At 48.8% G+C, this 25,268-nt stretch overlaps 1 protein-coding gene across 1 annotated transcript in view; it reads right to left on the bottom strand.

Moving 5' to 3' along the window:
- The window catches only part of HHIPL1 (HHIP like 1), a 28,541-nt gene extending 4,712 nt beyond the window's left edge, over positions 1-23,829 (bottom strand). Inside the window, exons 1-10 of the mRNA XM_061551218.1 lie at positions 23,263-23,829; positions 19,511-19,817; positions 18,185-18,297; positions 16,446-16,705; positions 15,344-15,487; positions 14,454-14,782; positions 13,235-13,361; positions 3,576-3,718; positions 1,779-1,860; positions 967-1,049 (exon numbers count right to left, since the gene is read on the bottom strand). Coding sequence (XP_061407202.1) covers positions 967-1,049; positions 1,779-1,860; positions 3,576-3,718; positions 13,235-13,361; positions 14,454-14,782; positions 15,344-15,487; positions 16,446-16,705; positions 18,185-18,297; positions 19,511-19,817; positions 23,263-23,598 — 1,924 coding nt within the window. The 5' untranslated portion in view covers positions 23,599-23,829. The remainder of the gene's footprint in view (positions 1-966; positions 1,050-1,778; positions 1,861-3,575; positions 3,719-13,234; positions 13,362-14,453; positions 14,783-15,343; positions 15,488-16,445; positions 16,706-18,184; positions 18,298-19,510; positions 19,818-23,262) is intronic.
- Between the last annotated feature and the right edge of the window lie 1,439 nt (positions 23,830-25,268).

Raw genomic sequence — 25,268 nt, 5'->3', positions numbered from 1 at the left:
ATCAGTTACGCATGTACGCGTGACGTCCCTGACCTCTGACCCCTGACCCTTCCGTGCGTGCGATTGGTGTGTCGCGCTGAAACCAACCCCGAATACCCACCCCACAGCCCTTTCAACAATCTCCATTGCCCACCCTCGGCGGCAGCGCGTGTGCGAAGGACGTCATTGCTCTCTGACCCCTGACCCCCGTTCCGCGCGTGTGATTGGTGCGCGGGGTTGTGTGAGCGGAGACGTCACGTTTGAGTGGCTGAGAAGCATTGATTCTAGGCAGCCGAGTGCCAGCCCCGAGCTATGCCCCACAAACAGGACTCACGGACCCGAGGGACCGCGGCGCGAGGAGAGGAGCCGGGGAGCAGCAGCCCTCCCCCCGCGAGCGAGGAGTTGAGCAGCAGCGGCTCTCACACGAGTGAGGAGTCCAGAGGCAGCAGCCCCCCCGAGGTCAGCCCCCCGCCAGCGGAGGACCCGGGGGCCAGCAGCCTCAACAACTTCATTAAAAGTCGTTGGTGAAGTCGCCCTATTTCTATTTAATTATGGTTTGTACTGCAGCACAGGTCGTTGCAGTATTTATGGCTTTATCTCTACACAACATGGAAATGAAACCGTAGAATGTGTTGCTTCCTAAAGTAATCGGTGTACCTGCTGATACGTGTGCAGTCACCTGGGTAGTGAGTCACTGACCCTAGACAAGTGAGGAGCAGTTAATAATCAAAGCAGCACGCGTAAAAAGATTTTGTTCAATTCGTGTGTATGAATGTTGAACTTCTTTCGCACCTTACGTAGCCGACCGTGCTAATCGGAGGTGTGGGGGAAGGACAACAAACACAACAAGCAGTTTCTAAAGAAATTAGTTTTCAACCTAGATTTAAAATCGCATATCTCCAGTGGCTTCCTAATATCGCAAGGAAGAGCGTTCCATGTGCATCCCCCGTGTCTTTCCTTCCCATCAAAGATGCGACGAGGACTTACTCTCTCTGGGGATGAAGGCAACGGTCTTTCCCAGCACATGCACAGGTCTCGGTTCCCAGTGGCAGCTCCCTGGAGCGGCACGGCTGCAATGGGAGATGGCGTTCATATGGGTGTGGAGAAGTGCGGGAGATGCAAATGGCTCAGCCCAGGCGTGGGTTTCATACAATTTCTAAAGATTTTTATTTTACCAGGTAAGGCCCACTGAGCTATGTCGTTCTTTTTCAGAAGTGACCTGACTATAACAAATGATAGCTCAACGAAGTGGCTTATCAGCTGGAATTTTATAGCAGACAAATACTCGAACCGCACGTTGATTTTAAATGTGGAGGGGAAAACCGGAGGACCCGGATAAAAATCCACGCGACCATGGGGAGAGAGACACACAAACTCCAAATATACAGCAGGCATCGTCAGGGTCGGGATCGAACCCACGACTTCCTGCATATCAGGTGAGGTAGTTAACATCTCGCCATCACGGCACCTATCGGCATATTCAGTAAAACTGATATTGTTCACAATGAGATATCCGTGACGATTCATGAGGATGGGGTCATAGGTCCGCCATCTAAAACGTCGAGGTTTTTGTTGTCATTTGGCAACATTTCTATCAAATTTCTACAAATGTATTTATTTATTACATTCATTATGTACCAAGAGTATAATATATTGTTTTTTATGGGGCTCTCAACCAGAAGTTGAGCAAATTAAACGTGCCCATGTTTTGTTCGCTGCGTGACATGCTGTGCTACTCATAAGCCGTCACGGTTTTCCCCATACATGCTGTCCAGCCCCCTGCGTGTTTCACCAAGTACCGTGAGGGATCCACGAGCTTGTACAACGTTCCGTGTGGCTCCGTGGAAATGGCGAGAGGGGTGGACATGAAGTAGAGCTCGCCTTTTGAGAGATGCACACGCAGCAGGCAAGGATTCTCCATTTCACACTTTGTAGGGGGGAAGTGATATTAGCAAGCACCTCTCCAGGCCATCAGCACGGTTGGCTACGTACGGTGTGAAAGAAGTTCAACAGAGATACATATATACAAAGGAGCGGTGGCATTCCCCAGTGCTGATGACAACAAATCACTTCGAGGCTACCATGAATTACAAGAAGCCCGAGCTGCTTCAAATGCAAGTTTTTGTTCCTGGATGTATATAGCCAAGAATCAATCTAAGATTGCAGTGCCTATGTTCCCCTGCACATTAAATGCCATCGCGTTGGCGAGATGTTAACTACCTCGCATGGCATACATGAGGTCGTGGGTTCGATCCCGACCCAATGCCTGTTGTATATTTGGAGTTTGCGGTGGCTCTCTCCCTGTGGTGTGGATTTTTCTCTGGGTCCTCCGGTTTTTCCCTCCACGTTACGAAGCAACATCACGCGTTTAGAGTGTTTGGCTGCTGCTATACATGTCCACATGATAAGCCACTTCGTTGGGCTATCTGAAAAAGAGCTATGTAGCTCAGTGGGCCTTCCCTGATAAAGTAAAAGTAGTTTATAGTTTTCCACCACAAACTCGGTGTACTACCCCCACCTCACACATCCGTATGTGCTTTGCTCGCCCCTTAGGCTTGTGCCAAGCAAACGGTGACTACAAAAACACCTCAAGAGGGTCATGTCGTGCGTGTGGCGTGGTGACGTATGGGGCGGCTTCAGCACAGAGGTTCTGAGTTAAAATGTGGCAAGCCGGCCCTGGTCGGGGTGCGTTTACTTCACAGTGGATGTTAAAGATCCCCCGACATCATGCGACAATGAGTTGGCCATTGCGTACCAATAATAGGAAGCCACTGGGAGCTATGCACTCTTAAATCTAGAGCAAAAACTCATTTTCTTACAACTGCTTTTTCTGTGTGTAGTTTGTTGTCCTTCCCCCACACATCTCCGATTAGCACGGTTGGCTTACATACGGTGTGAAAGAAGTTCAACATACATGCATACCAGTGTCATGGCCAGAATTTGATAAGATCCCCTGGAAATTACTCAATTGGGATGACAGGCAACAATCATCATTCCTGACTGGCAGACTGTCTGTGAAACACAGCACCTGCATTATAGACTTGCACTATAGGAATGGTGCAAATATGAAATGTACTAGATTATTGTTAGCTTGCGTGACTTTGTTGGCTCTCACGCCACGTGGCTCTGTGGCCTGTGTGCGTTTGAGGGTCACATGGGACTGTTGTTCGATTGCCTGGGTGCACTCCATAGTGCACGGGCCCCTCGGTGGACCCGATGGCACGTGAGTCTTATTTTATTTTACGACGCTTCATTTACCTTGGAAAGCCTCGCAGGGTCACATGACTCTTTTTCATAAAGGCCCTGCTCAGTTTTCCCCAATACGGTTGGTGTTGATTACTTAATTGTGTGATTCCAAATGGGCAATTTCCGGTGTAAAGTTTTAATATCTGGCAATTTGTGACCATAGAGCCAGGCCACAGTGGCCGGCTCTTTAACGTCGGCTGCGAAGCGGACAGTGCGGAGTACTTCTATCCCCGCAGTGTTAATCGGGGCGGCCCGCTGAATATCGAACCGCGAGCCTCTGCAAATGAACGGGCAACAGGCTACGTCTGGGCCGTGTGACCGCCGTGGCGCGTGCGTGTCGTAGCCTTCACCAGACTCGTCCTCTCCAAAAGAGATGATGGCGCTGTGGTAGTTGTTGATGAGTCCTGGGAAGGCGCAAGTCTGACCAGTGCCCATGCACAGGTCACGCTTGTGCCACGCTCCGTCCGGACCCTCCTCCAAAGCCATCAGCACCCTGTCGTACCACATCACACGGGAACGTGCACTCGTGGACACGTGCACGCGTGTACAAAGAATATGCACACAATGCACATGCAAACGTACACAATACACATGCACATGTACACAATGCAAATGAAAACGTACACAAAAAAAATTACAAAGAGTATAGCCTTAGACTGTAGGGGCAAGTGCTGTTAGCGAGCACCTATGAAGGCCGGCACGGCACACGAGGGGGTGGGTGGCCAGCACCACGCCCGACCGCCTTCGTCTCCCCAGTGGCGATGTTTACACACTGCACCAGGTACTCATTTGAGGCTGAGTTGACTTAGGGGAGGCCCAGGACCGGTTCAAATAATTGTCACTGGTGTTGGCCGTGAGCAGGAATCGATCACGGGTCGCCGGGTTCATAGCGCAGTGCGCTTACAGTGACACTACAGCTCCCTACAATGCACGTGTGCACACACACCATACGCGTGCGCACGCACACAATACACATTGGCGGATACACGCATTCACAAAAAAAAAACCTCGGAGCCTGACCCGAATAACCCAGATTGTGGCGTGAGCTCAAAATGCTACCGAAATAAATAAGTAAACACATTTGAAAAAAAACAACCTCGACTGGAGCACATTGCATGCGCACGACTAAGTTGCATGTCTTGGGAGATGTCATGCGTGGGTGCAGTCGTCATTCTAAAGCCGTACGCTTCTCTTATCCATCGTATGGGATTGGGTGAGCCCACGCGCATGAACACCAGGCTTTCCCTAATTTTATATGGTTATTACATTTTTAAAATGCGATTCAACTTTTAAATCCGGTGTCGCCGGTACTCCCTGCCCCTCTTCCTCCCGTCATGAATCCTTAATGAGGGGGGATAGGTCGGCTAAATATGTAGTGAGTTCAACTGAGTCGCAGACGTACTCTTTGGAGGCAACACATTTATTAATACCAACACAAGGGGTAACTGCCCCATAACAAGATAACAACTTCTTCTTGGTTCTTTCGGTAAAGTCACGTAGAATTGAAATAATAAAATAATAAAAATAAAACAATAAAATCATTCTCACGACGTTTCGGCCACAACGCAAGTAGCCATCCTCAGGTGGAGAACAGGTCTGTCGAGGAGACAGAGTCTGAATGACAAGCCCCAGGCTTGGAGCGACTATTTAAGCTGGGATGGAGGGGCAAAGAGTGCCTTGACAAACGAATTTACATATCAAGAGGAATTTAGCATATTTATGGGAAATGCAGATATGCGATTAGTACTACTTGTGAAATGCGTAGGAGGTTTGGCGAGGGGTTTAAAGTCATTATGCCCGTGCATTATGCAGGATTAGCAGCATCAAAGGGAGGGGATAGGGGTAGCATTAATAAAGGGAAGGAGTGTTAATAGTATGTAGCTGCAGTAACTAAACCACCACGTAAACAACTAAAGTATAAACTACATAGTATCAGTATACTAAATATACTCTACAATAAGCTGAGTTACTAACGGTAAGTAATACATTACAATTCTATGTCGCAAAAAATATAATATGCTTCCATCTGTAATAAAGGACTCGACCACGGTATCTGGCTTGGTGTACTTTATTCGGGTTCGTCTTCTCTTTCCCACACGGCTCTCTCTCAGAGACCCTCCGCTCCGTGGCCGACGCTGTTGTCGCTGCTGTAGCCTTCCTCCGTTTTCCAGCAGCCCCGCTGCTGACCTCTTCGTGCAGCCTCTCCGGCTGCCCTCGCTGCAGCCTCACCGCTGCTGTCTCTCTCCTCCGAGGCAGCCCCGCTGCTGATCCCTTCGTGCAGCCTCCCCGGCTGCTCTCACTGCAGCCTCACCGCTGCTCCCCGTTCCTCCGGGGTCGGTCACCGCTGGCCGACGGTGCCGACCAAACTCTGCGTGTGTGGCGATCTCGCCACTCCCCCAGCCCTCGCCCTGCGTGGCCTCACTCTAGCCCAGTTTCCAATCACTCCCCCTCCTCTTCCGGTTTCTCCCCTTTAAGACCTGAACCCTTACCCCCACGTGACATAACTCCTCCCCCCCGTGACATCACATCCGGAAGGTCGTTTACGCCCGCATTACACATCTAAACTTTATTCTCTTAGATCACACGAGTCTACACCGTACTATATACTGCCATAGACAAACCCAACATTAAATTATATACTGTATTGCTATACACCACCCTATACCTTATACATAGTAATATTACACTGTATTATTCTACCCACCCTAATGTATATCACACTGCTGTATATTCACTATACAATTACGATACTATATATTACTTTGTATATTGTATTAAGCATTACAATGTTATACTATTTATTATTATACACTGTACCATTGACTGTCGTGTGAAAGATACTAAGAGGAAGCAACGAAATATGTAAATGGGAGAGTAGTTGGAGGAGACTTACAGCGGAGCAAAGAATCCATTCCCTGCGGAGAATACAAGATATATAGTCAATGCCAATGAGTGGAACGCGGTTTGAAAGTCACCGTAAACGTGAACACAATCAGTTAAGATCCGAAATGGTTTATTACGTCCTTCCAATGATTGCTGAGCCAGAATCTATCTTCTCGGTCAAGAGGAATTTAGCACATTTATGGGAAATGCAGATATGCGATTAGTACTACTTGTGAAATGCGTAGGAGGTTTGGCGAGGGGTTTAAAGTCATTATGCACATGCATTATGCAGGATTAGCAGCATCAAAGGGAGGGGATAGGGGTAGCATTCATAAAGGGAAGGAGTGTTAATAGTATGTATCTGCAGTAACTAAACCACCACGTAAACAACTAAAGTATAAACTACATAGTATCATCAGTATACTAAATATACTCTACAATAAGCTGAGTAACTAACAGTAAGTAATACATTACAATTCTATGTCGCAAAAAATATAATATGCTACCATGTAAACTTTATTCTCTTACATCACACGAGTCTACACCATACTATATACTGCCATAGACAAACCCAACATTAAATTATATACTGTATTCAAGACCATCACCTTACCCTACATTGCTGGGGTCACAAAAAAGATCTCCAAAATCCTGATAAAACACAAGATCCAGGTCGGATTTAACACAGTACATAAAATCCGTGATCTGGTCCCGTCTGTAAAAGATGTGGTTCCAGAAATACAGTACCCTGGCATATACAAACTAAGTTTCCTCTGTGGTAGCAGTTACATTGGAGAAACCAAACGACATGTCTCGGACCGCATCCGTGAACATAAAGCAGACTTGAAACACGGTAGGACAAACACCTCAGCCGTGGCAGATCACTGTTACAATTCAGTGGGCTCACATGATATTGACTTCTCCAAGACAGAGGTTCTCTGCAAGCCATCTGGCTACCATGAGATATTCGTTCATGAGGCGATCCACATATACAAACACAGAGACAATTTCAACCGAGAAGATGGATTCTGGCTCAGCAATCATTGGAATGACTTAATAAACCATTTTGGATCTTAACTGATTGTGTTCACGTTTACGGTGACTTTCAGACCGCGTTCCACTTACTGGCATTGTATTCTCTTGCTCTGCTGCAAGTCTCCTATCACTACTCTCCCATTGACATATTTCGTTGCTTCCTTTTAGTATCTTTCACACGACGGTCAATGGTACATTGTATAGCGGATTGTATAATAATAAATAGTATAAAATTGTAATGCTTAATACAATGTACAAAGTAATATATAGTATTGTAATGGTATAGTGAATATACAGCAGTGTGATATACATTAGGGTGGGTAGAATAATACATAGTGTTATATTAAAATGTATAAGATATAGGGTGGTTTATAGCAATACAGTATACAATTTAATGTTGGGTTTGTCTATGGCAGTATATAGTATGGTGTAGACTCGTGTGATGTAAGAGAATAAAGTTTAGATGGTAGCATATTACATTTTTTGTGACGTAGAATTGTAATGTATTACTTACTGTTAGTTACTCAGCTTATTGTAGAGTATATTTAGTATACTGATGATACTATGTTGTTTATACTTTAGTTGTTTACGTGGTGGTTTAGTTACTGCAGCTACATACTATTAACACTCCCCTTTATGAATGCTCCCTTTGATGCTGCTAATCCTGCATAATGCACGGGCATAATGACTTTAAACCCCTCGCCAAACCTCCTACGCATTTCACAAGTAGTACTAATCGCACATCTGCATTTCTCATAAATATGCTAAATTCATCTTGATATGCAAATTCTTTTGTCAAGGCGCTCTTCGCCCCTCCATCCCAGCTTAAATAGTCGCTCCAAGCCTGGGGCTTGTCATTCAGACTCTGTCTCCTCGACTGACCTGTTCTCCACCTGAGGACGGATACTTGCGTTGTGGCCGAAACGTCGTGAGAATTATTTTATTATGTTTTATTTGTATTATTTTATTGTTTCAATTCTACGTGACTTTACCGAAAGAACCAAGAAGATGAATCCCTGCAGTCACGAAAGCTTTAAATCGAAAGATAACCTATGGTGGTGGACCACCAGGCTAACTACACTAATTACACCGTAACTAACTACAACGGACCGGACCCCAGCTTGGGCCCAGGTCCACGTGTTGGTGACTTCGTGTTGGACGTAGAACATAGATTCTTCAGGATGAACAACAGCAGCCGGTCCTTCTCAGGGACCCGGCTTATATCCTCTGTGGCGTGGCTAGCCCCACCCTTAGCCACGACCACCTTTTAGAATCCGTGAGCAGGATCTAGACCCCTATATGTGACCACCCCTAGCCCCCACTTGGGGGCTAGAGATTGTGCCTATGCGAGTGTAAATCTAAATATGGGAACCGAGATGGGGGGGGAAGGGGGGTGTGGTTGATGCGAGAGCTGCGAGAGCCGAGGGGGTGGCCATTGTATTATGAGAGATTAGAATGTCAATGTAAACGAACCAACGGTAACAGAGGCTGTGCTCGTGAGACATCCAGCTCGTTAGATAAACAAACGACACCACATCGAGGGAAGGAGAGACACACACCGAGAGGCACACCCACGCACAAAGAGAGACACACACACAGAGACACACACACAGAGACACATATAGAGACACATACAGACAGAGAGACACACACACACAGAGACACACACACGGAGATACATACAGAGAGACACACCTAGAGAGACACACACAGAGAGAAACAGAGAGAGACACACAGAGACACACAGAGACACAAGAGAGAGAGACATATAGGCCAGATGACGAACGTGTCACCTATGTATCTCTTCCACAAGGAGGGATGTAGGGTGGATGTCTGGATGGCATCTCAATGTCCTCTGCCCCAATCCCCCCCCCCCTCTCTATTTAAAACCTGGACACAGTGGCGCTGTCTTTCTTTTTGTCATTCTTTGTAGGAGCGTGGTCAGCCAGGTGGGGTGTTGGCTATTGTGTTGTCCGGCTCTCTGTGTTGTGTTGCATTGTGTTTCTAAGTTTACTATGTTGTTTTTTCTCATTCATTCTTACCTGATGACGGTTGCTTGTGTTGCAATGAAACTTCGTGTTCTATTATTATTTGATTTTATTTTCTACGTGACATTACCGAAAGAACCAAAGAGTAATTCCTGCAGTCACGGAAGCTTCGAATCTACCAGAGATCTTGTTAAGCTGATGGAAGTCAACACAGAAGCGCAAGCTACTATCCTGCTTTTTAACAAGGACAATAGGGGCTCCCCATGGGCTAGTGGACGGTGAAATAATATCCGCGGCTAACATTTCATCAACCGCCAGCCGTACGTGTTCTTTTTCTATAGGGCTCAGCCGGGAGGGATTCTGCCGGATGGGAGCGGCGTCACCCGTATCGATGTGATGACTCAAAAGCATAGTGCAGCTGATGTCAAATTTGTCTTTGCTAAAAACATTCAAGAATTCGCGCAAAAGTGCCCTCAATTTCCCCCTCTGGACCTCAGACAATTCCGCATTTTCCAAACCAAGCGTATTCATCCACCCTTCACCAGAACTCTTGTGCGGCCGCATATTTGACGCGGCCCACACACTGCCAACGATGCTTCCTTCACGAAGCGTGGGCGACGAATGAGCAAGCACGGTACCCTCCTGAATGATCGACGTCTCTGACCCTGCATTAAGGACCTGAATGAAGGGTTTCTGATTGTTGGATACCAACGTCTGGGCCCCTACTAACGTAAACCCACGAACAGTCTTATCAGAGGGTCCCAGGAGGATTCCTCCCGCCATTGCCTCCCGGTCTAGCGGCTTCCGCAATCGCAAAGGGACCAACATTTGCGCACCAGGGGGAATCTTAACTGTCCTATGTGCAAGTGCTTGCACGGTAGCGTTGGCTGTGCACAAGTGAGTGGGAGAAGGCAAAAATGCCATTCGACGGCCGGATGGTAATTCAAGGCACCCTTGGTCGATCCGAATTTTCAAGGGCATCCTCCGCAAAAAATCGGTGCCGAGCAGGCAAGGAATAGCAAGGGACGTCGATACAAGAATCGGTCCCATCAATTTGACATCTGAAATGCACACCTCCGATGTTTTTCTCCCAATGATGCCCAATGAGCAGCCTATTTGCGGCGAAGCATGGAGCTTCAACAGGGTATAAGGTACTAGCATCCTGATTTCAACCCCCTCTATCAATCCAATAACCACGGACGAACCTGTGGTCACTGCAATCACTCTATGCGCCAACTCCGACCACTGACCCGGTCGGAGTGGCTGGTTGGCCCAATCAAATTCCGAACCCTCTCGCACCGACGCAGGATGGCAATGGAAACCAAACGAACGAGATGGGTGAGATGGATTCAGGGGCCGAGTGTGGGATGCATCGCGACTCGCCTGCAGGTGTAGTGGAGTGGAGGACGGTCGGGCGGATGATGGCGGTGGTCCGGAGAGGCATCGTTGCAGCACGCGGCAGCCTGACGAGACGTGTCCTGGCAGCCCGCAATTGTAGCACGTGACCAGCCCGCTCCCAAAAAGAGGAGATGTCTTCTGCCATCGCTGTTCTTCCATCCGTTGCACCATGCCATCTCCTCGCCAGCATCCGCCCTGGGACGATGCGCAGGCTGGGATGGACTCCACGTTTTCAGGTGTACTGCGCACCTCACGAGGCATGGTACACGCCAACACCTTATGCCGTTACAAGAGCTGTTGCGCCTGGATGCAGCTCGCAACCTTGATGGACGATAGATCGTCATTGTCGACAGCCGGCAGGACGATGTTGAGGTCCTTAGCCAAAGCCAGCAATCTCTCAAGGACTAGCGAGTCGACTCCATCATGGCCCATCTTCGGAAAGGCAGCCTTCGCTAGCACCAAAAGTGTGCTATGGAAGGCAAAGGGCATCTCGGCCTCCCCCCTCCTCCGCGCAGCCATTTGGTCAAAGGCTTGAGTCAGCGTGGCCCTCTTCAACAGTGGGATGGTGAGAAACGCTACCAGGGTATCGTCGTCAAGTGCAGCGGGCAGCGTTCTCAGCCTCCATCTCCGTCCACCACCCCAAGTCGGCATTCGTCAGGAACTGCCACTTGAAGGCCACCCAGTCGCCTCCGGCAGCTGTAATTATTTTATGGAGGGCAGTCGTCGCTGGAGAGATGGGACGTCCACAGGCAACCTCAATGCAGCTTCAGATTTGGTGGGCTCCGCGCTCCACTCCTCTACCAAAATGGCGGCTGTAAGCGTGGGCTGCGCCACGGAGGTTCCCGGTTGGTGGGAAATGGCGGCGGGATCCTCATTCCCGTGCAGCTCCATCACTCTCCCCTCCACCGCTGGCTCCTCGCGGTGGAGCTCCGTGACAATGGACGCCACGGCTTCGAAGGAGCTCTGCGAGGCGGGAAGTGTGCAGTCCAGTGCTCCCTCCCCGACGGCGGTGAGCTGTGGCGTGTCCGGTCGGTACATTGCTCCGCCGACGGTGCCTCACCTCCCTCCTCCGGGGTCGCCATCCCGAGGGCTGTTTGAGGGATGAGGTCTTCGTCCTCGTCGTCCTGGTACGTGGTCTGCTTCATGTAAATGTTTGGCCACTTCCGACACCAGTTGTAGTGAGTTCAACTGAGTCGCATATGTATTCTTTGGAGGCAACACATTTATTAATACCAACACAAGGGGTAACTGCCCCTTAACAAGATAACAATGTATGGTGGCGGACCACCAGGCTAACTATACTAATTACACCGTTACTAGCTACAACGGACCGGACCCCAGCTTGTGTCCCGGTCCACGTGTTGGTGACTCTGTAGGACGTAGAACGTAGAACGTAGATTCTTCAGGATGAATAACAGCAGCCGGTCCCTCTGTGGCGTGGCTGGCCCCGCCCTTAGCCACGACCATCTAGAATCTCCGAGCAGGATCTCGACCCTGACACGTGACCACCCCTAGCCCCCACTTGGGGGCCCTGTGTAAACTTAACCGGTCACGTGTCCTCTGGGGTCAACCAGAGTGCCACGGCCCTTAGTAACCCCATTCCTGTTGCCAGCACTCTCACACCCTATCCTGTAGGGGTCGACACTGCATGCGGAGCATGGTGCCATCCAGCACTGTCAGTCAGCGCTCACCGAGCCCCTCTAGGGCCAGTACTGCACCCACATATACGTGGTGTCCGCTATGTCTATACATCACGCGCTGTACCTCTCTAGGGCCGGCATTACACAGTGACATCCGCGATGTCACTACAAATAGACAACAGCAACAATATTTTTTTTATAAAGTTCGGAGACTGAGTAAATGCGGCTCCGCATTGTTGTTCTGTCCTCAGGAGAAGCTGGGCGATTCCACAAGCACCAGGGGGGTGTTTGTGAAATGGCAAAAACTTCATTTAAAAAAAGTCTTTATCGAAAGGGCAGTGGCGTATCAGCACGGAATCCGCCCCAATCTAAACTCTGCTGTGCACATGGTGCTCGGGGTACAATCCCCGATCACCATTGCATTCAAATAACATAAAAAAAATGCTCCTGGCTGCCCCGTAGCTATAACAGCCATGAAACGTACATACCTGTCAACCCACCACATGGTTTAATAAAACTCACGCAAGACTCAAATGTTGAAGGCAATGTATTGTTGATATGCGTTTGAATAAAAGACACTCCACAATTCAAACGATTTTACTCGGACACACACTGGTTTCTGTCAATGTAGATCCATAGTTAATATCGCATACCTGTCGGCCCATATGGTTTACCCCGTGTTCTTGTGCAGGGAAATTGTGTTTTCAGGTTCCTATGGCGTACAGCCATTTCAATACGGGCAACATTTTGGTCTATTTGTTTGTGTTTCTCCCTCGTGATGGGACTTTATCGGATGGACTTCGAGATTGATCAGGGCACGGGTGACCAATCAAGTCTGAATTGGCCTGTAATAGGGTAGGTGCTGATAAGGGGTTGACAGCTATGAATGTAATACAACATTTTTCTTCGGGTCCCATATACTGCGGTGCGCAATTATACGTGCGATTATCCACAGGTGAGCTCACACCGGCTACACCAGCAACAGTTGGTCCATTCCTTGAATTTAAGAATCGGCGAGTCACCTGGTCGTTGAGATGAAGCGGCAACGGGTGGGTGTGCACTCACCCACTCATGAAGTCTCCGAAGATGTAGAGTCCGTTGAGGTTAGGGGACTCGCAGCCTCGATAGACGTAACCCCCCGTCACCGACTTGCCCACCGAGTGTGGATACGCGAAGATTGGCAGGATGTCGTCTGCACCACTCCATCGCAGCGGCAGGGTGGGGAGTTGGAAAACATTCGCAGGTGTGCGCCATGCATCGTCGGTCAGCAACGCGAAATGTTCCCGGCTGTCAGCCGAGATATTAGTACACACAATGGACAGGAAGGACAAAATCAATGTGCTCGCATAATGCGCATGCATAATGTACGTTGACACATTAATCATCCCCCTCCCCCCCACTTTGCGCAAGAGCGCATTAGTGCGGTCACCACATCTACGCCTCTATTTTAAGGAACGAAACAGGTGGACTTCATATGACAACCCTTACTAATTGGATGTGTTGGGTGGTGGCGCATTTAACGACACATTTATATATTGACGTGATCTAACCCAAAAAAACCCTCTTATGGATGATATTAGTCGCGAAAGCCTACGTGTTAAACCGAGATTGACTGTCGGATCACATGCTGGGGGTGATCACCACCTGATTGATGGGGGCTGGCAGGACTCGATGAAGTAGGGTGCCACGGTGGTGAGATGTTAACTACTTCGCCAGGTATACAAGAAGTCGTGGGTTCGATCCCGACCCTGACGCCTGCTGTATATTTGGAGTTTGCGGTGTCTCTCTCCCCAGGGTCACGTGGATTTTTCTCCAGGTCCTCTGGTGTTTCCCTCCATAATTAGAATAATGCGTTTAGAGTATTGGGCTGCTATAGATCTATGTCGTTCAGTGGGCTTTACCTGGTAAAATAACAGTAAGTTAGTGGCCAACACGATGTATGCCCAGCTGCCTCTGCCTCCCTGGTATTGATGCTCAATCACGATCAAAATAACTTATTATCACTCTAGACTACTTAAAAAATTAAGTATGCTCAGCACAGAAACAAGTAACAATTATACATTCCGAGAATAAAACGTGGATGGCTAACCTCCGAATAAAACAACTGAACGCTGCCACTAAGATTTTAGCAAAGGAGTTGAACCCAAGAAATCAAAATCATGCTCCAAAATGAATAAACATCCGGGTGGCCAAAATCTTAAAAACGAAGCTGGCTCTTCTGAGCCACAACTCCCCCTCCCCATCCCACGTGACTGCCGTGGCACCGCGGTGCCCCCCTCCCCACCGAGCGAGGTGTTGATGCAGAGCTTCTTGTCATAGCATGAGAATCCCTCCCGGGCCCGCCAGCCGTAGTTGCCACCCCGCACCACGATGTCAATCTCCTCAAACTTGTTCTGCCCCACGTCGCCGCAGAAGAGGCGTGAGCGGCCCGCGCCCGTCAGCCGGTCGCCGCGATCGAATGAGCAGCGCCACATGTTGCGGGCGCCGTAGGCGTACACCTCGGGCCTGGCGTCACGCTCCCCCACGAAAGGGTTTTCGGGCGGCACACGGTACGGTGCCCCCACGTCGTTGCCGTCCACGTCCACACGCAGGACCTTTCCCAGCAGGGCAGACCTTGGAGTGGGGTGGCGGGGGTGGCGGCGTGTTGAAGTGCGTTAATATAAGACCGACGATGAAGCGTAGCGCTCCAAACGTGAAGTGATTTTTATTTTTTGTTAAATGCGGGAATGAGGTGGCTTGTGAATGCCCAGCGCGTGAGGGATGGCAGTGAGGTGGGGAGGAGGCCTTTATCCAGCAGCAGTGGATTGATCACCACCATTGATGATGGTGAAGATACATGACAGGTAGACACAACAATACTGCTGGCAAGATGTTAACTACCTCACTTGGTATACAGAAGGTAGTGGGCTCGTTCCCGTCCCCGACACCTGTATATTTGAAGTTGTCATGTGGTCACGTGGATTTTTCTCCGGTATTTATCTCCACATTTATAAACACGCGTTTAGAGTATTTGGCTGCTTTCCATATCCACATGATAAGCCACTTCGTTGAGTTATAATTTGTGGCTAGGTCGCTTCTGGAAAAAATCTTTACTGCTCAGTAGGCCTTAACTGTTAAAGTAAAAAAAAACATAGATTATAGTTTTAGTTTAAGTGACTGGCAGAATGCTCTTACTTATTCTGGGCATTTCCAAAGCGGCCGAAGGGGTCTCCTGCCATTCCCCCATCGCCGGTGAAGATGTAGAGGAAGCCATCTTCACCGAACAGCAGCTGCCCCCCATTGTGATTAGCCGCTGGCTCTGTGATCTCCAAGATGAATCTGGCCAGCAGGTGAGGAGGTGGGGCACAGACACAATCAGGGCATCGATCAGATGACCAGGTGAATCATCAACGTCATCAGCAATTGAATAATCATTACCAGCGTCATAACATGTGATGTATGGTTAACTGGCTTGTTAAGTGTAACGCCAGAAACTACCTTCTTTTCATCTCGGAAATGGGTTAATTCCTCAGACACGTTCTTTGTTACTAAAGACATCTCAATAAAATTAATCCACTCAGGTTGAGATTTTATCTCTGCCTTATGCCATGGTGGAGCAAGACATCACTTGACGCTTCGTTTGAATGTTTTTGTCGAATAAAGTTGAGTTCAACAATAGCGTTTACGTGTTAATATCTCTGCTCGCCGTTACAATAGAGGGACCCATCTTCTTGGTTCTTTCGGTAAATGGAAATAATATTTTATTATTTCCATTCTACGTGACTTTACCGAAAGAACCAAGAAGATGAATCCCTGCAGTCACGAAAGCTTTATATCGAAATTTAATAGAGGGATCGTGGTAGCTTCGTAACACAGCGTGGCCGGCTGGGTGCTGGTGGCTATACCAGTGGCCTGTAATCCAGCACTGTGGATGAGAGGAGGGTTGGTGGATCACTGCACAAACGTTGTGAAACTCCCTTCTACCCGTGAGCGTTGAGGAGGTGCCCGTACCCTTGCTCGCCAGGAGAAGACGTTTACAGCAGCAAGTGGACTGATCGCCATCTGTTTCCGTCTGTATGGGGATAGAGTGCTGTGTGCTAATGCATGGCGTGGCCTTTCTCTGACTGCTCCCCTTTCCTCCCCGACTTGTGTAAACAACTCAAACATTTACTGAAAACATCTTAAGATCCTCGCAGGATCCTCCTGAAAAAAAGAGTCATTGGACTCAGTGTGGATAAATAAACAACGACTTACATTAAGTTCTGTCTTTGTGTCTCTCCTCGCAAGCCAAGCTTACCGTTCAGACTTGTGGTCAAGCCGATTAGGATCGTCGGGCCTTCGGATGAACTCGCTGATGCGGATCCTCTCATCGAAATCTACGTAGACGGAGTAGTAGACGTAGACCTTGCCCGTGCGCGCGTAGTCCGGGTGGAAGGCGAGACCCAGGAACCCACGCTCGTCGCCCTCCCACGATGACGTGAGCACGGCTTCGCTGATGTTTAGGAAAGGGGTCACCAGGCGGGACCCGCCGGGCAGGTAGACCCACACGACGCCCACCTAAGAGCACCACCAAAGACAAAGACGAAGTTCCCCATCCCCCCAACCCCTATGTAAGCCTTCACAGATCGTTGGAACTCAACCTCACTGTTAAAGTGGAGAGAAAGGAAATGTAATCATTACACGTGGTCTGTGACGATCAGATGTGTACAACAGAAACGCGCTGTCTACAGCTGAATAAGATGGTTGGGGAGAGACGGGCGGCATGGGGGTGTAATATAAAACATTATTTTATATTCACTTTATATTCCCGTGTGGGCAAAATTAATTTCACCAACTCCTACAAAGACAAAGATCCCCCGTGTAGCCTTAACAGACTGTTGGGGCAAGTGCTGTTTAGCGAGCACCTACGAAGGCCGGCATCGCACACGAGGGGGTGGGTGGCCAGCAACCATGCCCAGCCACCTCATTTGAGGCTGAGTCGACCTAGGGGAGGTCCAGGACCGGTTCAGTAATCGTCACTGGTGTTGACCGTGAGTAGGAATCGAACTCGGGTGCCGGGTTCGCAGCGCAGCACTAACCGCTACACTACCACTCCCCCATCACCACCACCACCACCTTCAATGTCACTTGTACCTTTATATAGCTCGTTTCTTAAACATCAGACACATCATGAACATTACAATTGATATTACATTTGTTGCTGATTTTCCTGTCAATAACACTGTTGTTTATTCCACATCATCCTGTAATTATTGAAATATACATCATAATTGACAGGTAGTAAATATTACACAACCAATTTTGTGTTTTATGCAATAGTGGTTTTTTGAGTGAGGGCCACGTAACGATCCGGACAAACCGGCGTCGTAAGACCCTCCACCGCCAACCCGACACGGCCACGCAGGTGAAATCGTCACGCGGCGACGATCGCAGCGGCTCGCTCACCGGTGAGGCAAAGAGCGATTCTCACAAACGGAGTCAGCTCAATTAAGAGACGCGGACGTTTACGCTTGGAACTGTGCCAAGCATCTTCAGGACAGGATTCAGGGAGTTGGAGCAAAATCCACGAAGTTCGAATAACCTGAAGATGATTGCAGGCGAAACATCGTGTCCGATTGCTAAATTTAGTTGAGATCATTTTTCTTCAACTCAGCCGAAACAGTCACAATTGGTGCATTGTTAAACGCGACAATTTAATTAGTTTGGCTGTGTCGGGTGGTGGAAGGTTTTTACAACATACATTTAAGTTTCTCATTGCGCGGCCGAGTCCATAAATTATGATTCATCATCATCATCATTATCATCGTCGTCATCATTTTATTACCATTGTCGTTATCATTATCATTGTCATCGTCGTCGTTATCGTCGTCATCGTTATCATCGTCATCACCGTCATCATCATCTTTATCATCATCATCATTATCGTCGTCATCATCGTTGTCATCATCGGCATCATCATCGTCGTTATGATCATCATCATCGTCATCTCTTCACCGTCGTCATCATCATCGTCGTCGTCATCGTCACGTTCCTCACCTGCTCGGCCACAAACATGCGGTGCGACCCGTCCCCTGCGTGCACCATGGCCACGGGGTTCCGGAGGCCGTTGGCCACCTCCTGCAAGCACAGCTGGAGACAGCCATCAGCCCCTGCGCACGCACGGGGGGGGGGAGTGTGGAGCGGCGCACGTGAGCACCCAGAGCCGGACTCCCCAGCGTCGACCCGCAGCACGTTTGTCGCTAAACTGAGCGTCCCTCGGCGCCCGTAGCTCTCCGCGAGTGTCATCCTAACACGGTGGGGGTGGGGACTGCGTGGAGAGCCTCGCTGGGTGTTGAGTCTCCCCCTGGGGAGGATGATGCTTTGGCAGTTTCCATTAATCTAACTCGTTTTGTCTTCCATCAGGGAAAATCACAAACTATTACAACCTTTTTTATGTTTCACCAGGTAAGGCCCACTGAGCTATACGGCTCTTTTCAGAAGTGATCTGGCTATCACAAATGATAGCTCAACGAAGTAACGTATTGTCACGTGGAAATATATCGCAGCCCAAGAACTCTAAACGCGTGATGTTGATTCTAAATATGGAGGGAAAAACCGGAGGACCCGGAGATAATGGCATGCAACCACGGTGAGAGAGCCACGCAAACTCCAAATATACAGCAGGCGAGGGAGTCAACAAGCAACGCAATCCTCATTTGAGCATCATGTGGGGGCTACACCATGTGAGGGCTACATCATATGGGGGGCTACAAAAGGGCTACATCCTGTGGGGGCTACATCCTGGGGGAGATACATCCTGTGGGGGCTACATCAGGTGCCCATCAATCATCTCACTAAACCGCAGAGTGTAACCCTCACTCGGGTGTTTGCCGGATGCACCCGAATTAGAGACACAGGTTCAGCCAAACGTGTGCCTTGCCCCCATGGTTTACGGCAGAAGATCACAAAATAATATTTGCCTGTCTTGAAGAATCAAAAAGAACACAACTCTTTAGAGTCATAACTGGAGTTAATTTATTGTTCAAAGGAATTGTAAACTACACGATTTCCTGCTCAAATAAACATTGAGGTATTGGTGCTCATCTCCTGTGGTGGAAATTCACCATTGATATGGCGGGGCGAATCTATCCATAGGACAATCAACCGTTGATTACCCCACAAAATGGTATCCATTTTAATGACCCCGAAGAGATGATGGGCTAAGTCAACCTCCAACCAGGAGTTTAATTCGTAACCTCCCCATTCTGAGGAGCCGCTCGCTCTACCGCTGAGCCAAGTGCCACTCTCCCCTTCTGTGATGTTCATCGTTTTCCGGCTATTTGAGAAATTGGTGATGATCCGAAAAATGAGTGCGAAACTCGCCAGCAAGGATGCGACCTAGTCCCTTGGAAAACCGCGTGTTTGTGACAACACTGGGGAAGCAGTAGTCGGGGTCACTGAGCGACAAGTAGCGGCAGATGTGCTGCCGATCAGCTTCCAGGTCGCCGGGAGAGCTCTGCAGGAGTTCGTGCAGCCCAGGGGCGTCTGCCTGGGCGGCCAGGAGGCTGAGTGTCGGGCGACAGCGGTGGTGGAAGAGGCTGCAGTAGGCGGGGCACAGGCCCGGCAGGGAGCGCGTCGGGGTTGATGGGTCCTCGGCGTCGTACAGGTGCGCGGCGTATGGCGAGCACACCTGTAAACGAAACGTCGGTGGATTCGTATGTGTAGAGGTCCCCGTGTGTCGTTATATTCGAGTGATTCCCTGACCAAATGAGGATTGAGCCGGTGCTTATCTCCCTTTTTACAGTGTTGGAAATTCCACATTCGTATGGCAGGGGGGTGAGTTTATCCATAGGACAACTACTATTGACTACCCCACAAAATGGTACAAATTTTACTGACCCCCAAAGAGATGATGATGGACTAAGTCAACCCTCAACCAAGATTTGAACTCGCTCTCTCTTTCCGCTGGGGCCACACGGTGGGAAATGTTGGGAGGCGCCGTGAGGTGTCGGTGTTGACGTTACTGGGTCTGACGAGTTTTGGGCATCATGCAACCCTGTTTGGCATGCAAAGCACACGCCTGGGGTGAGAGGTCCGCCACGGTGGTGAGATGTTAACTACCTCGCCTGGTATACAGGAGGTCGTGGGTTCGATCCCGACCCTGACGCCTGCTGCTGTATATTTAGAGTTTGCGTCTCTCTCTCCCCACGGTCGCGTGGATTTTTCTCCGGGTCATCCGGTTCTTCCCTCCACATTAAGAATCAACATCACGCATTTAGAATATTTAGCTGGTATCAATTTCCACATGATGATAAGCCACTTCGTTGAGGTATCATTTGTGGTCGCTTCTGAAAAAGAGCTACACAGCTCAGTAAACCTTAACTGGTAAAATGAAATCAAAATAGCAACAGGACAGGGTAAGATGAAGATGCGTGGGTTTAAGGGTTATTGAGAGAAACAATGTTTAAGGGATTGAAATAAGTTTTATATGGTTACTTGGTTCATAAGAGGTTTTTTGGTTAGATCACGTAAATATATAAATGTGATAATTGTTTTTTTACCCTTTTATCTGGCCACAAAACTGACACCTTTTTTTACAACCAATTGTGTAAATGCTTACCCCGAGCACTCATACTCTGATGGTGCATTGTCTTTGAGTTGTGCCTCTTTTGGCGTCATCTGGTCCAACACCATGTGAGACTAGGCTCTAAGAAAAGCTGTCTCGGGTGTAGACCAATCAATTTCAAGGACAGTGCATACATTATCAGAGTTGTGTTTTTGTTTGCATTCCGACCGCAGGTATTGTGATCAATGCAAACATGACTCCTTGTAAAAAAGGTGTCAGTTTTGTTGCCAGATAAAAGGGTATTTTGCTACTGGCAAAGGAGGTTCCAATGATATATAAATGTGTCACTAAACCTGCCACCACCCGAAACAGCCAACTAGTAAGGTTTGTCACGTAAACAGAACATGACAATGCGTCACGTTTACAGCACACCGGTGTGTTGTAGAGCCAAGCCACAACATTAACAATCTGAGTACGACGTTTCGCCAGTAATTACAACTAGCTTCATCAGGCGACAGCCAGATTTTTCGGAGAAGTCCACCTGTTTTGTTCCTTATATAGAGGCGTAGATGTGGTGACAACACTTGTGCGCTCTTCTTGCATGTTTTGGTAGCAAAAGCCTACGTGTTAAAGGTTACTTGGTTGCAAACAAAGTTTACCGAGAGAGATGGAGATTGAGAACATTGAGGTGGAATTATAAGTGGGAAAGTGATATCGAGAAAGAATGAAAGAGATTCAACTGTGAATCACATTGGCTGTGAAAACGTAAGCGTCAAAATGTTGGGTATGCTGTGTGGATTTTATGGAGGTATATTTTGTATGGGAGATAGAGCTGTAGACGCGATGGTGTTGTGGAGGGAAATCCTGGAATGTCCAGATTAATATGACCTAAAGGCCTAGAGGGCAGACACAACGTGGGAGAACTACTGGGGGGAGTTGTTTGATGATTCTCAATATTGTTGGTATCTTCACTGTCATCCTCTCATCCACGTATACACATGGGTACTGTGCATATGATGAAGGGTCGGCACTACCGAGACAAATCACGGGTATACAAAATGAATATGAGAGCAGGATGTGTGTGGATTTGTTTGAGGTCACGGGTAAGGAGGGGAGCGGTAGTGTAGTGGTTAGTGCTATGCTGTGATATGAACCCGATTATCCGAGTTCGATTCCCGCTCAGAGCCAACACCAGTGACCATTATTTAAACCAGTCCTGGGCCTCCCCTAGGTCGACTCAGCCTCAAATGAGTACCAGGTGCGGTGTGTAGTAAACATCGCCACTGGGGAGACAAAGGCGGCTGGGCGTGGTGCTAGCCACCCACCCCCTCGTGTACCGTGCCGGCTCCCATAAATGCTCGCTAAGAGCACTTGCCCCCAACAGTCTGTTACAGGCTATACGAGGGGGGTATTTGTCTTCGGTCATAGGTTAAGAGGAGTCACAGATAATAGGATTGCAGACAAAACAGCGTTTCACTGCAGCCATACCAAAAGTATTATTTACCTATGAATGACATTTATAAAACATTCATATTTAGAAAACGGGTTTTTTTGTAGTGTAAACAACAAACAATCCACCAACACAGCAACCCTCTCACGTGATTTTTTCTTTGGCGGGATATTGCACCAATTTTCAAATTTGCAATTTTGGCAGCTTCAGCGCTTGTGAGAAGTGCTGAGGCCGGGACACTGTGGGCCCAGGAAGCACACAGAAACGCTCCTTTCCGCTCTCTGGAAAATATTTTCCAAAATAAGTTTGGCTTGTGACCTGGGGTACAGTCTTAGCGGACTGCATTGTTTAAAGTCAGCGTCAGAATATGTATTTAGACTGGAGAAATCTCGTGATCTTTGAAGCTCGTTTCACAGATGTCCAAATTAGCAGAGCTACATGGAAAATGATGATGTTATGTTTTTACAATTAGGTCCGAGCATGATGTAAAATGATTGATGTGAATAGGGGTAAAATTTGAATAAAATACCAAATGTACACTTGTGACCATCACAATAATGTGTGACAGTTGTTTTGTGAATTTGAGATTTCTGCCGAGTACAGGTCATCAAAAAAACGTAACAGCACCAACAGCAAAGCTAGCAGGGACTCCAACAATCACAGGCTATGGCCCACTCCTGCAGCTCAGCTGCCCACTGTGCGCGTCCCTCATCTCTCTTCAAGTTTCATGTATTAGGTGTAGCCCTGTGAGCCATGCGGCTCTTGAGTCGGGTGCAACCGCAACAAACAAAATATGAACAGAGAACATCTTAAAGCGACGACGCGCAACAGAAACATCCTGGATAAACCAGCAAATCTTCCAGAAAATAAACCCACCGTATTACAACGCTATGTGCAAAAATTCCAGTGTGATGCAAGTCAAACAATAACAACCATAAGACAATTTAGATTAAAATTATCAGGCCAACTCATTATCCCCCATGTATTAGTCAAACTCCACCATCCAAAAATTACGTGAGGTTATTATCGAGACTGTTTTAATCGTGTGAAAACAACCCCAATCGTGCGACAACAACAACCCCATCCAGTAGCGACAGGTTCGCCCACTTGAATATTTACCTGGCACAGAATGTCTCGAACAAAGCCACTGCAGTGGTGGTAGCCGTCCGGCTGCAGGTAGTCGGCCACCTCCCAGTAGCGCCTCTCCACCGCAGCGTCCTGTTCGGCATCGCAGCAGCCGAAGTTGCTGTAAATCGAGCAGAAGCGGAGTGGCTGCGGGGGCTTGAACGGTGGCCTGAAGTCCAAGCACTGTGGGTGGCAGACGCCAGGCTGCGCAACGATGGCTGATGTCAGCAGCAGCAGCAACCTCGCCAGTGGCTGTTGGCCGCCTGTCCGTCGAGCTCGGCCAGTGGGGCGGACCTGAGGCTCCAGCCGCGGCGGAGGCGATGGAGCCATTGCGGCAAGTCCGGCTCACGTCCACCCTCCCTCCCCCGTGTTCACGCGATCAACGGTGGCTCCCGGGCCGTGAGAAGAATGTGGTCCAGCGACTGGGAACACGGCCGTACCGAGCCGGCCAGCCACGTGTCGAGTCACGCGAACTTAAAGCCGCGGCGCTCCGCAACAGCTGCTGCTCACACGCATCCTCCCTGGCAGCCTCCCTCGTACTTGAGTCGTACTGACTTTGTTTCGTTGGCTCGTTTTTGCTCGCTCATCACAAGCGGGGCTGATGAGGAGTCATGTGCGTCGTGACTGGGACAAAATAGCTGACACACGCAGGGGGAAACGACAATAAATGCGAGTAAGCATCACCCCCGTCAGTTTTTACTTTCTGGAGAAAGAGTGAACAATGCGATTATTTTGTTTTTAAGCCACGGAGTTGGTCGCCTGCCACCGGGTTAAAGGCCCTCCTCCATCGTTGTTGATGTCTTGGACTAAAGTAAAATTGTGGCGAGCAGCTCGTTTCAAACTTGGCAGGGGGGAGGGGGGCTCCGAGAATGTTTCTCCACCTCGGTGCATCGGAGTGGGGAGCGGTGGTGCAGCGGTTCGCGTTGCGCAACGAACCCTGCCACCCGAGTTCGATTCCCGCTCACGGTGAACGCTGGTGAGAGCGATAATCTGTACCCATCCAGGGCCTCCTCCCATAGGTCGAGTCGGCCTCAAACGAATACCTGGTGCGGGGTGTAAACATCGCCACTGGGGAGACAAAGGCGGTCGGGCGTGGTTGCTGGCCACCCACTCATTCGTGTGCCTTACCGGCCTTCATAGGGTGCTCACTAACATCACTTGGCCCAACAGTATGTTTTGGCTACACGGGGGATCTTTGTCTGTGTAGGAGTTGGTGAAATGAACCTTGTCCCATTTTGAATATCTCAAAACAATTTTTATATGACACCCCCAGCCCGCCCGTCTCTCCCCCTATCTCGTTCAGCTGTAGACAGCGCGTTTCTATTGTACATATTATTGTCACAGACCACGTGTATAGGTTAATGATTACATTTGTTCTCTCCGTTAATAGTGCAGTTGAGTTCTAACCACTGCGTCCTTTTAATGATTAATTAAACAGACGATGAAGAATGTGTCCGCTAACCAAGCTTATCGGCTGGCCATCCAACAAAGACGGCAGTCACTACACCGCGCGCTTTCAGATGCGCTTCTGCGGCCGTCTGGAACGCTCTTCCTTCCAATATTAGGAAACCACTGGGAGCTATGGACTTTTAAATCATCATCTAGATTGACAAAACTAATTTCTTTACAACTGTTTAGCCTGTTGTCCTTCCACCCGCACCTCCGATTAGCATAGTTTGCAACGTGCGAAAGAAGTTTTACATATGTAGTAGGTTCAAAGAGACTTGGACGACGTAGTCGGAGGTACACTTATTTATTAACCGTTCCACTCTATACAGGCCAAGGTATACAACACTCGAAGAGGTATCGGCCCCTTCACCCGTCTATCAGAGAGATCCCACGATCTCTATCCCGGCTAGCCTACTCCCAGGTCCTCCACTACAGAGCTAGGGGAGGCTAGCTGATCCAGCTCTGGCCAAGCTGGGATTACGGCACCCTGAGTCCCCAGACCGGCTCTTACAAGAACATCGGCTCTGGGCTCTCAGGGCCACGCTACTGGC

Source organism: Lethenteron reissneri, chromosome 14 (genome assembly GCF_015708825.2).
Source record: "Lethenteron reissneri isolate LAM-NWPU_2019-01 chromosome 14, ASM1570882v1, whole genome shotgun sequence".
Taxonomy (NCBI): Eukaryota; Metazoa; Chordata; class Hyperoartia; order Petromyzontiformes; family Petromyzontidae; genus Lethenteron; species Lethenteron reissneri.
This window is presented reverse-complemented; position numbering and strand designations above follow the sequence as displayed.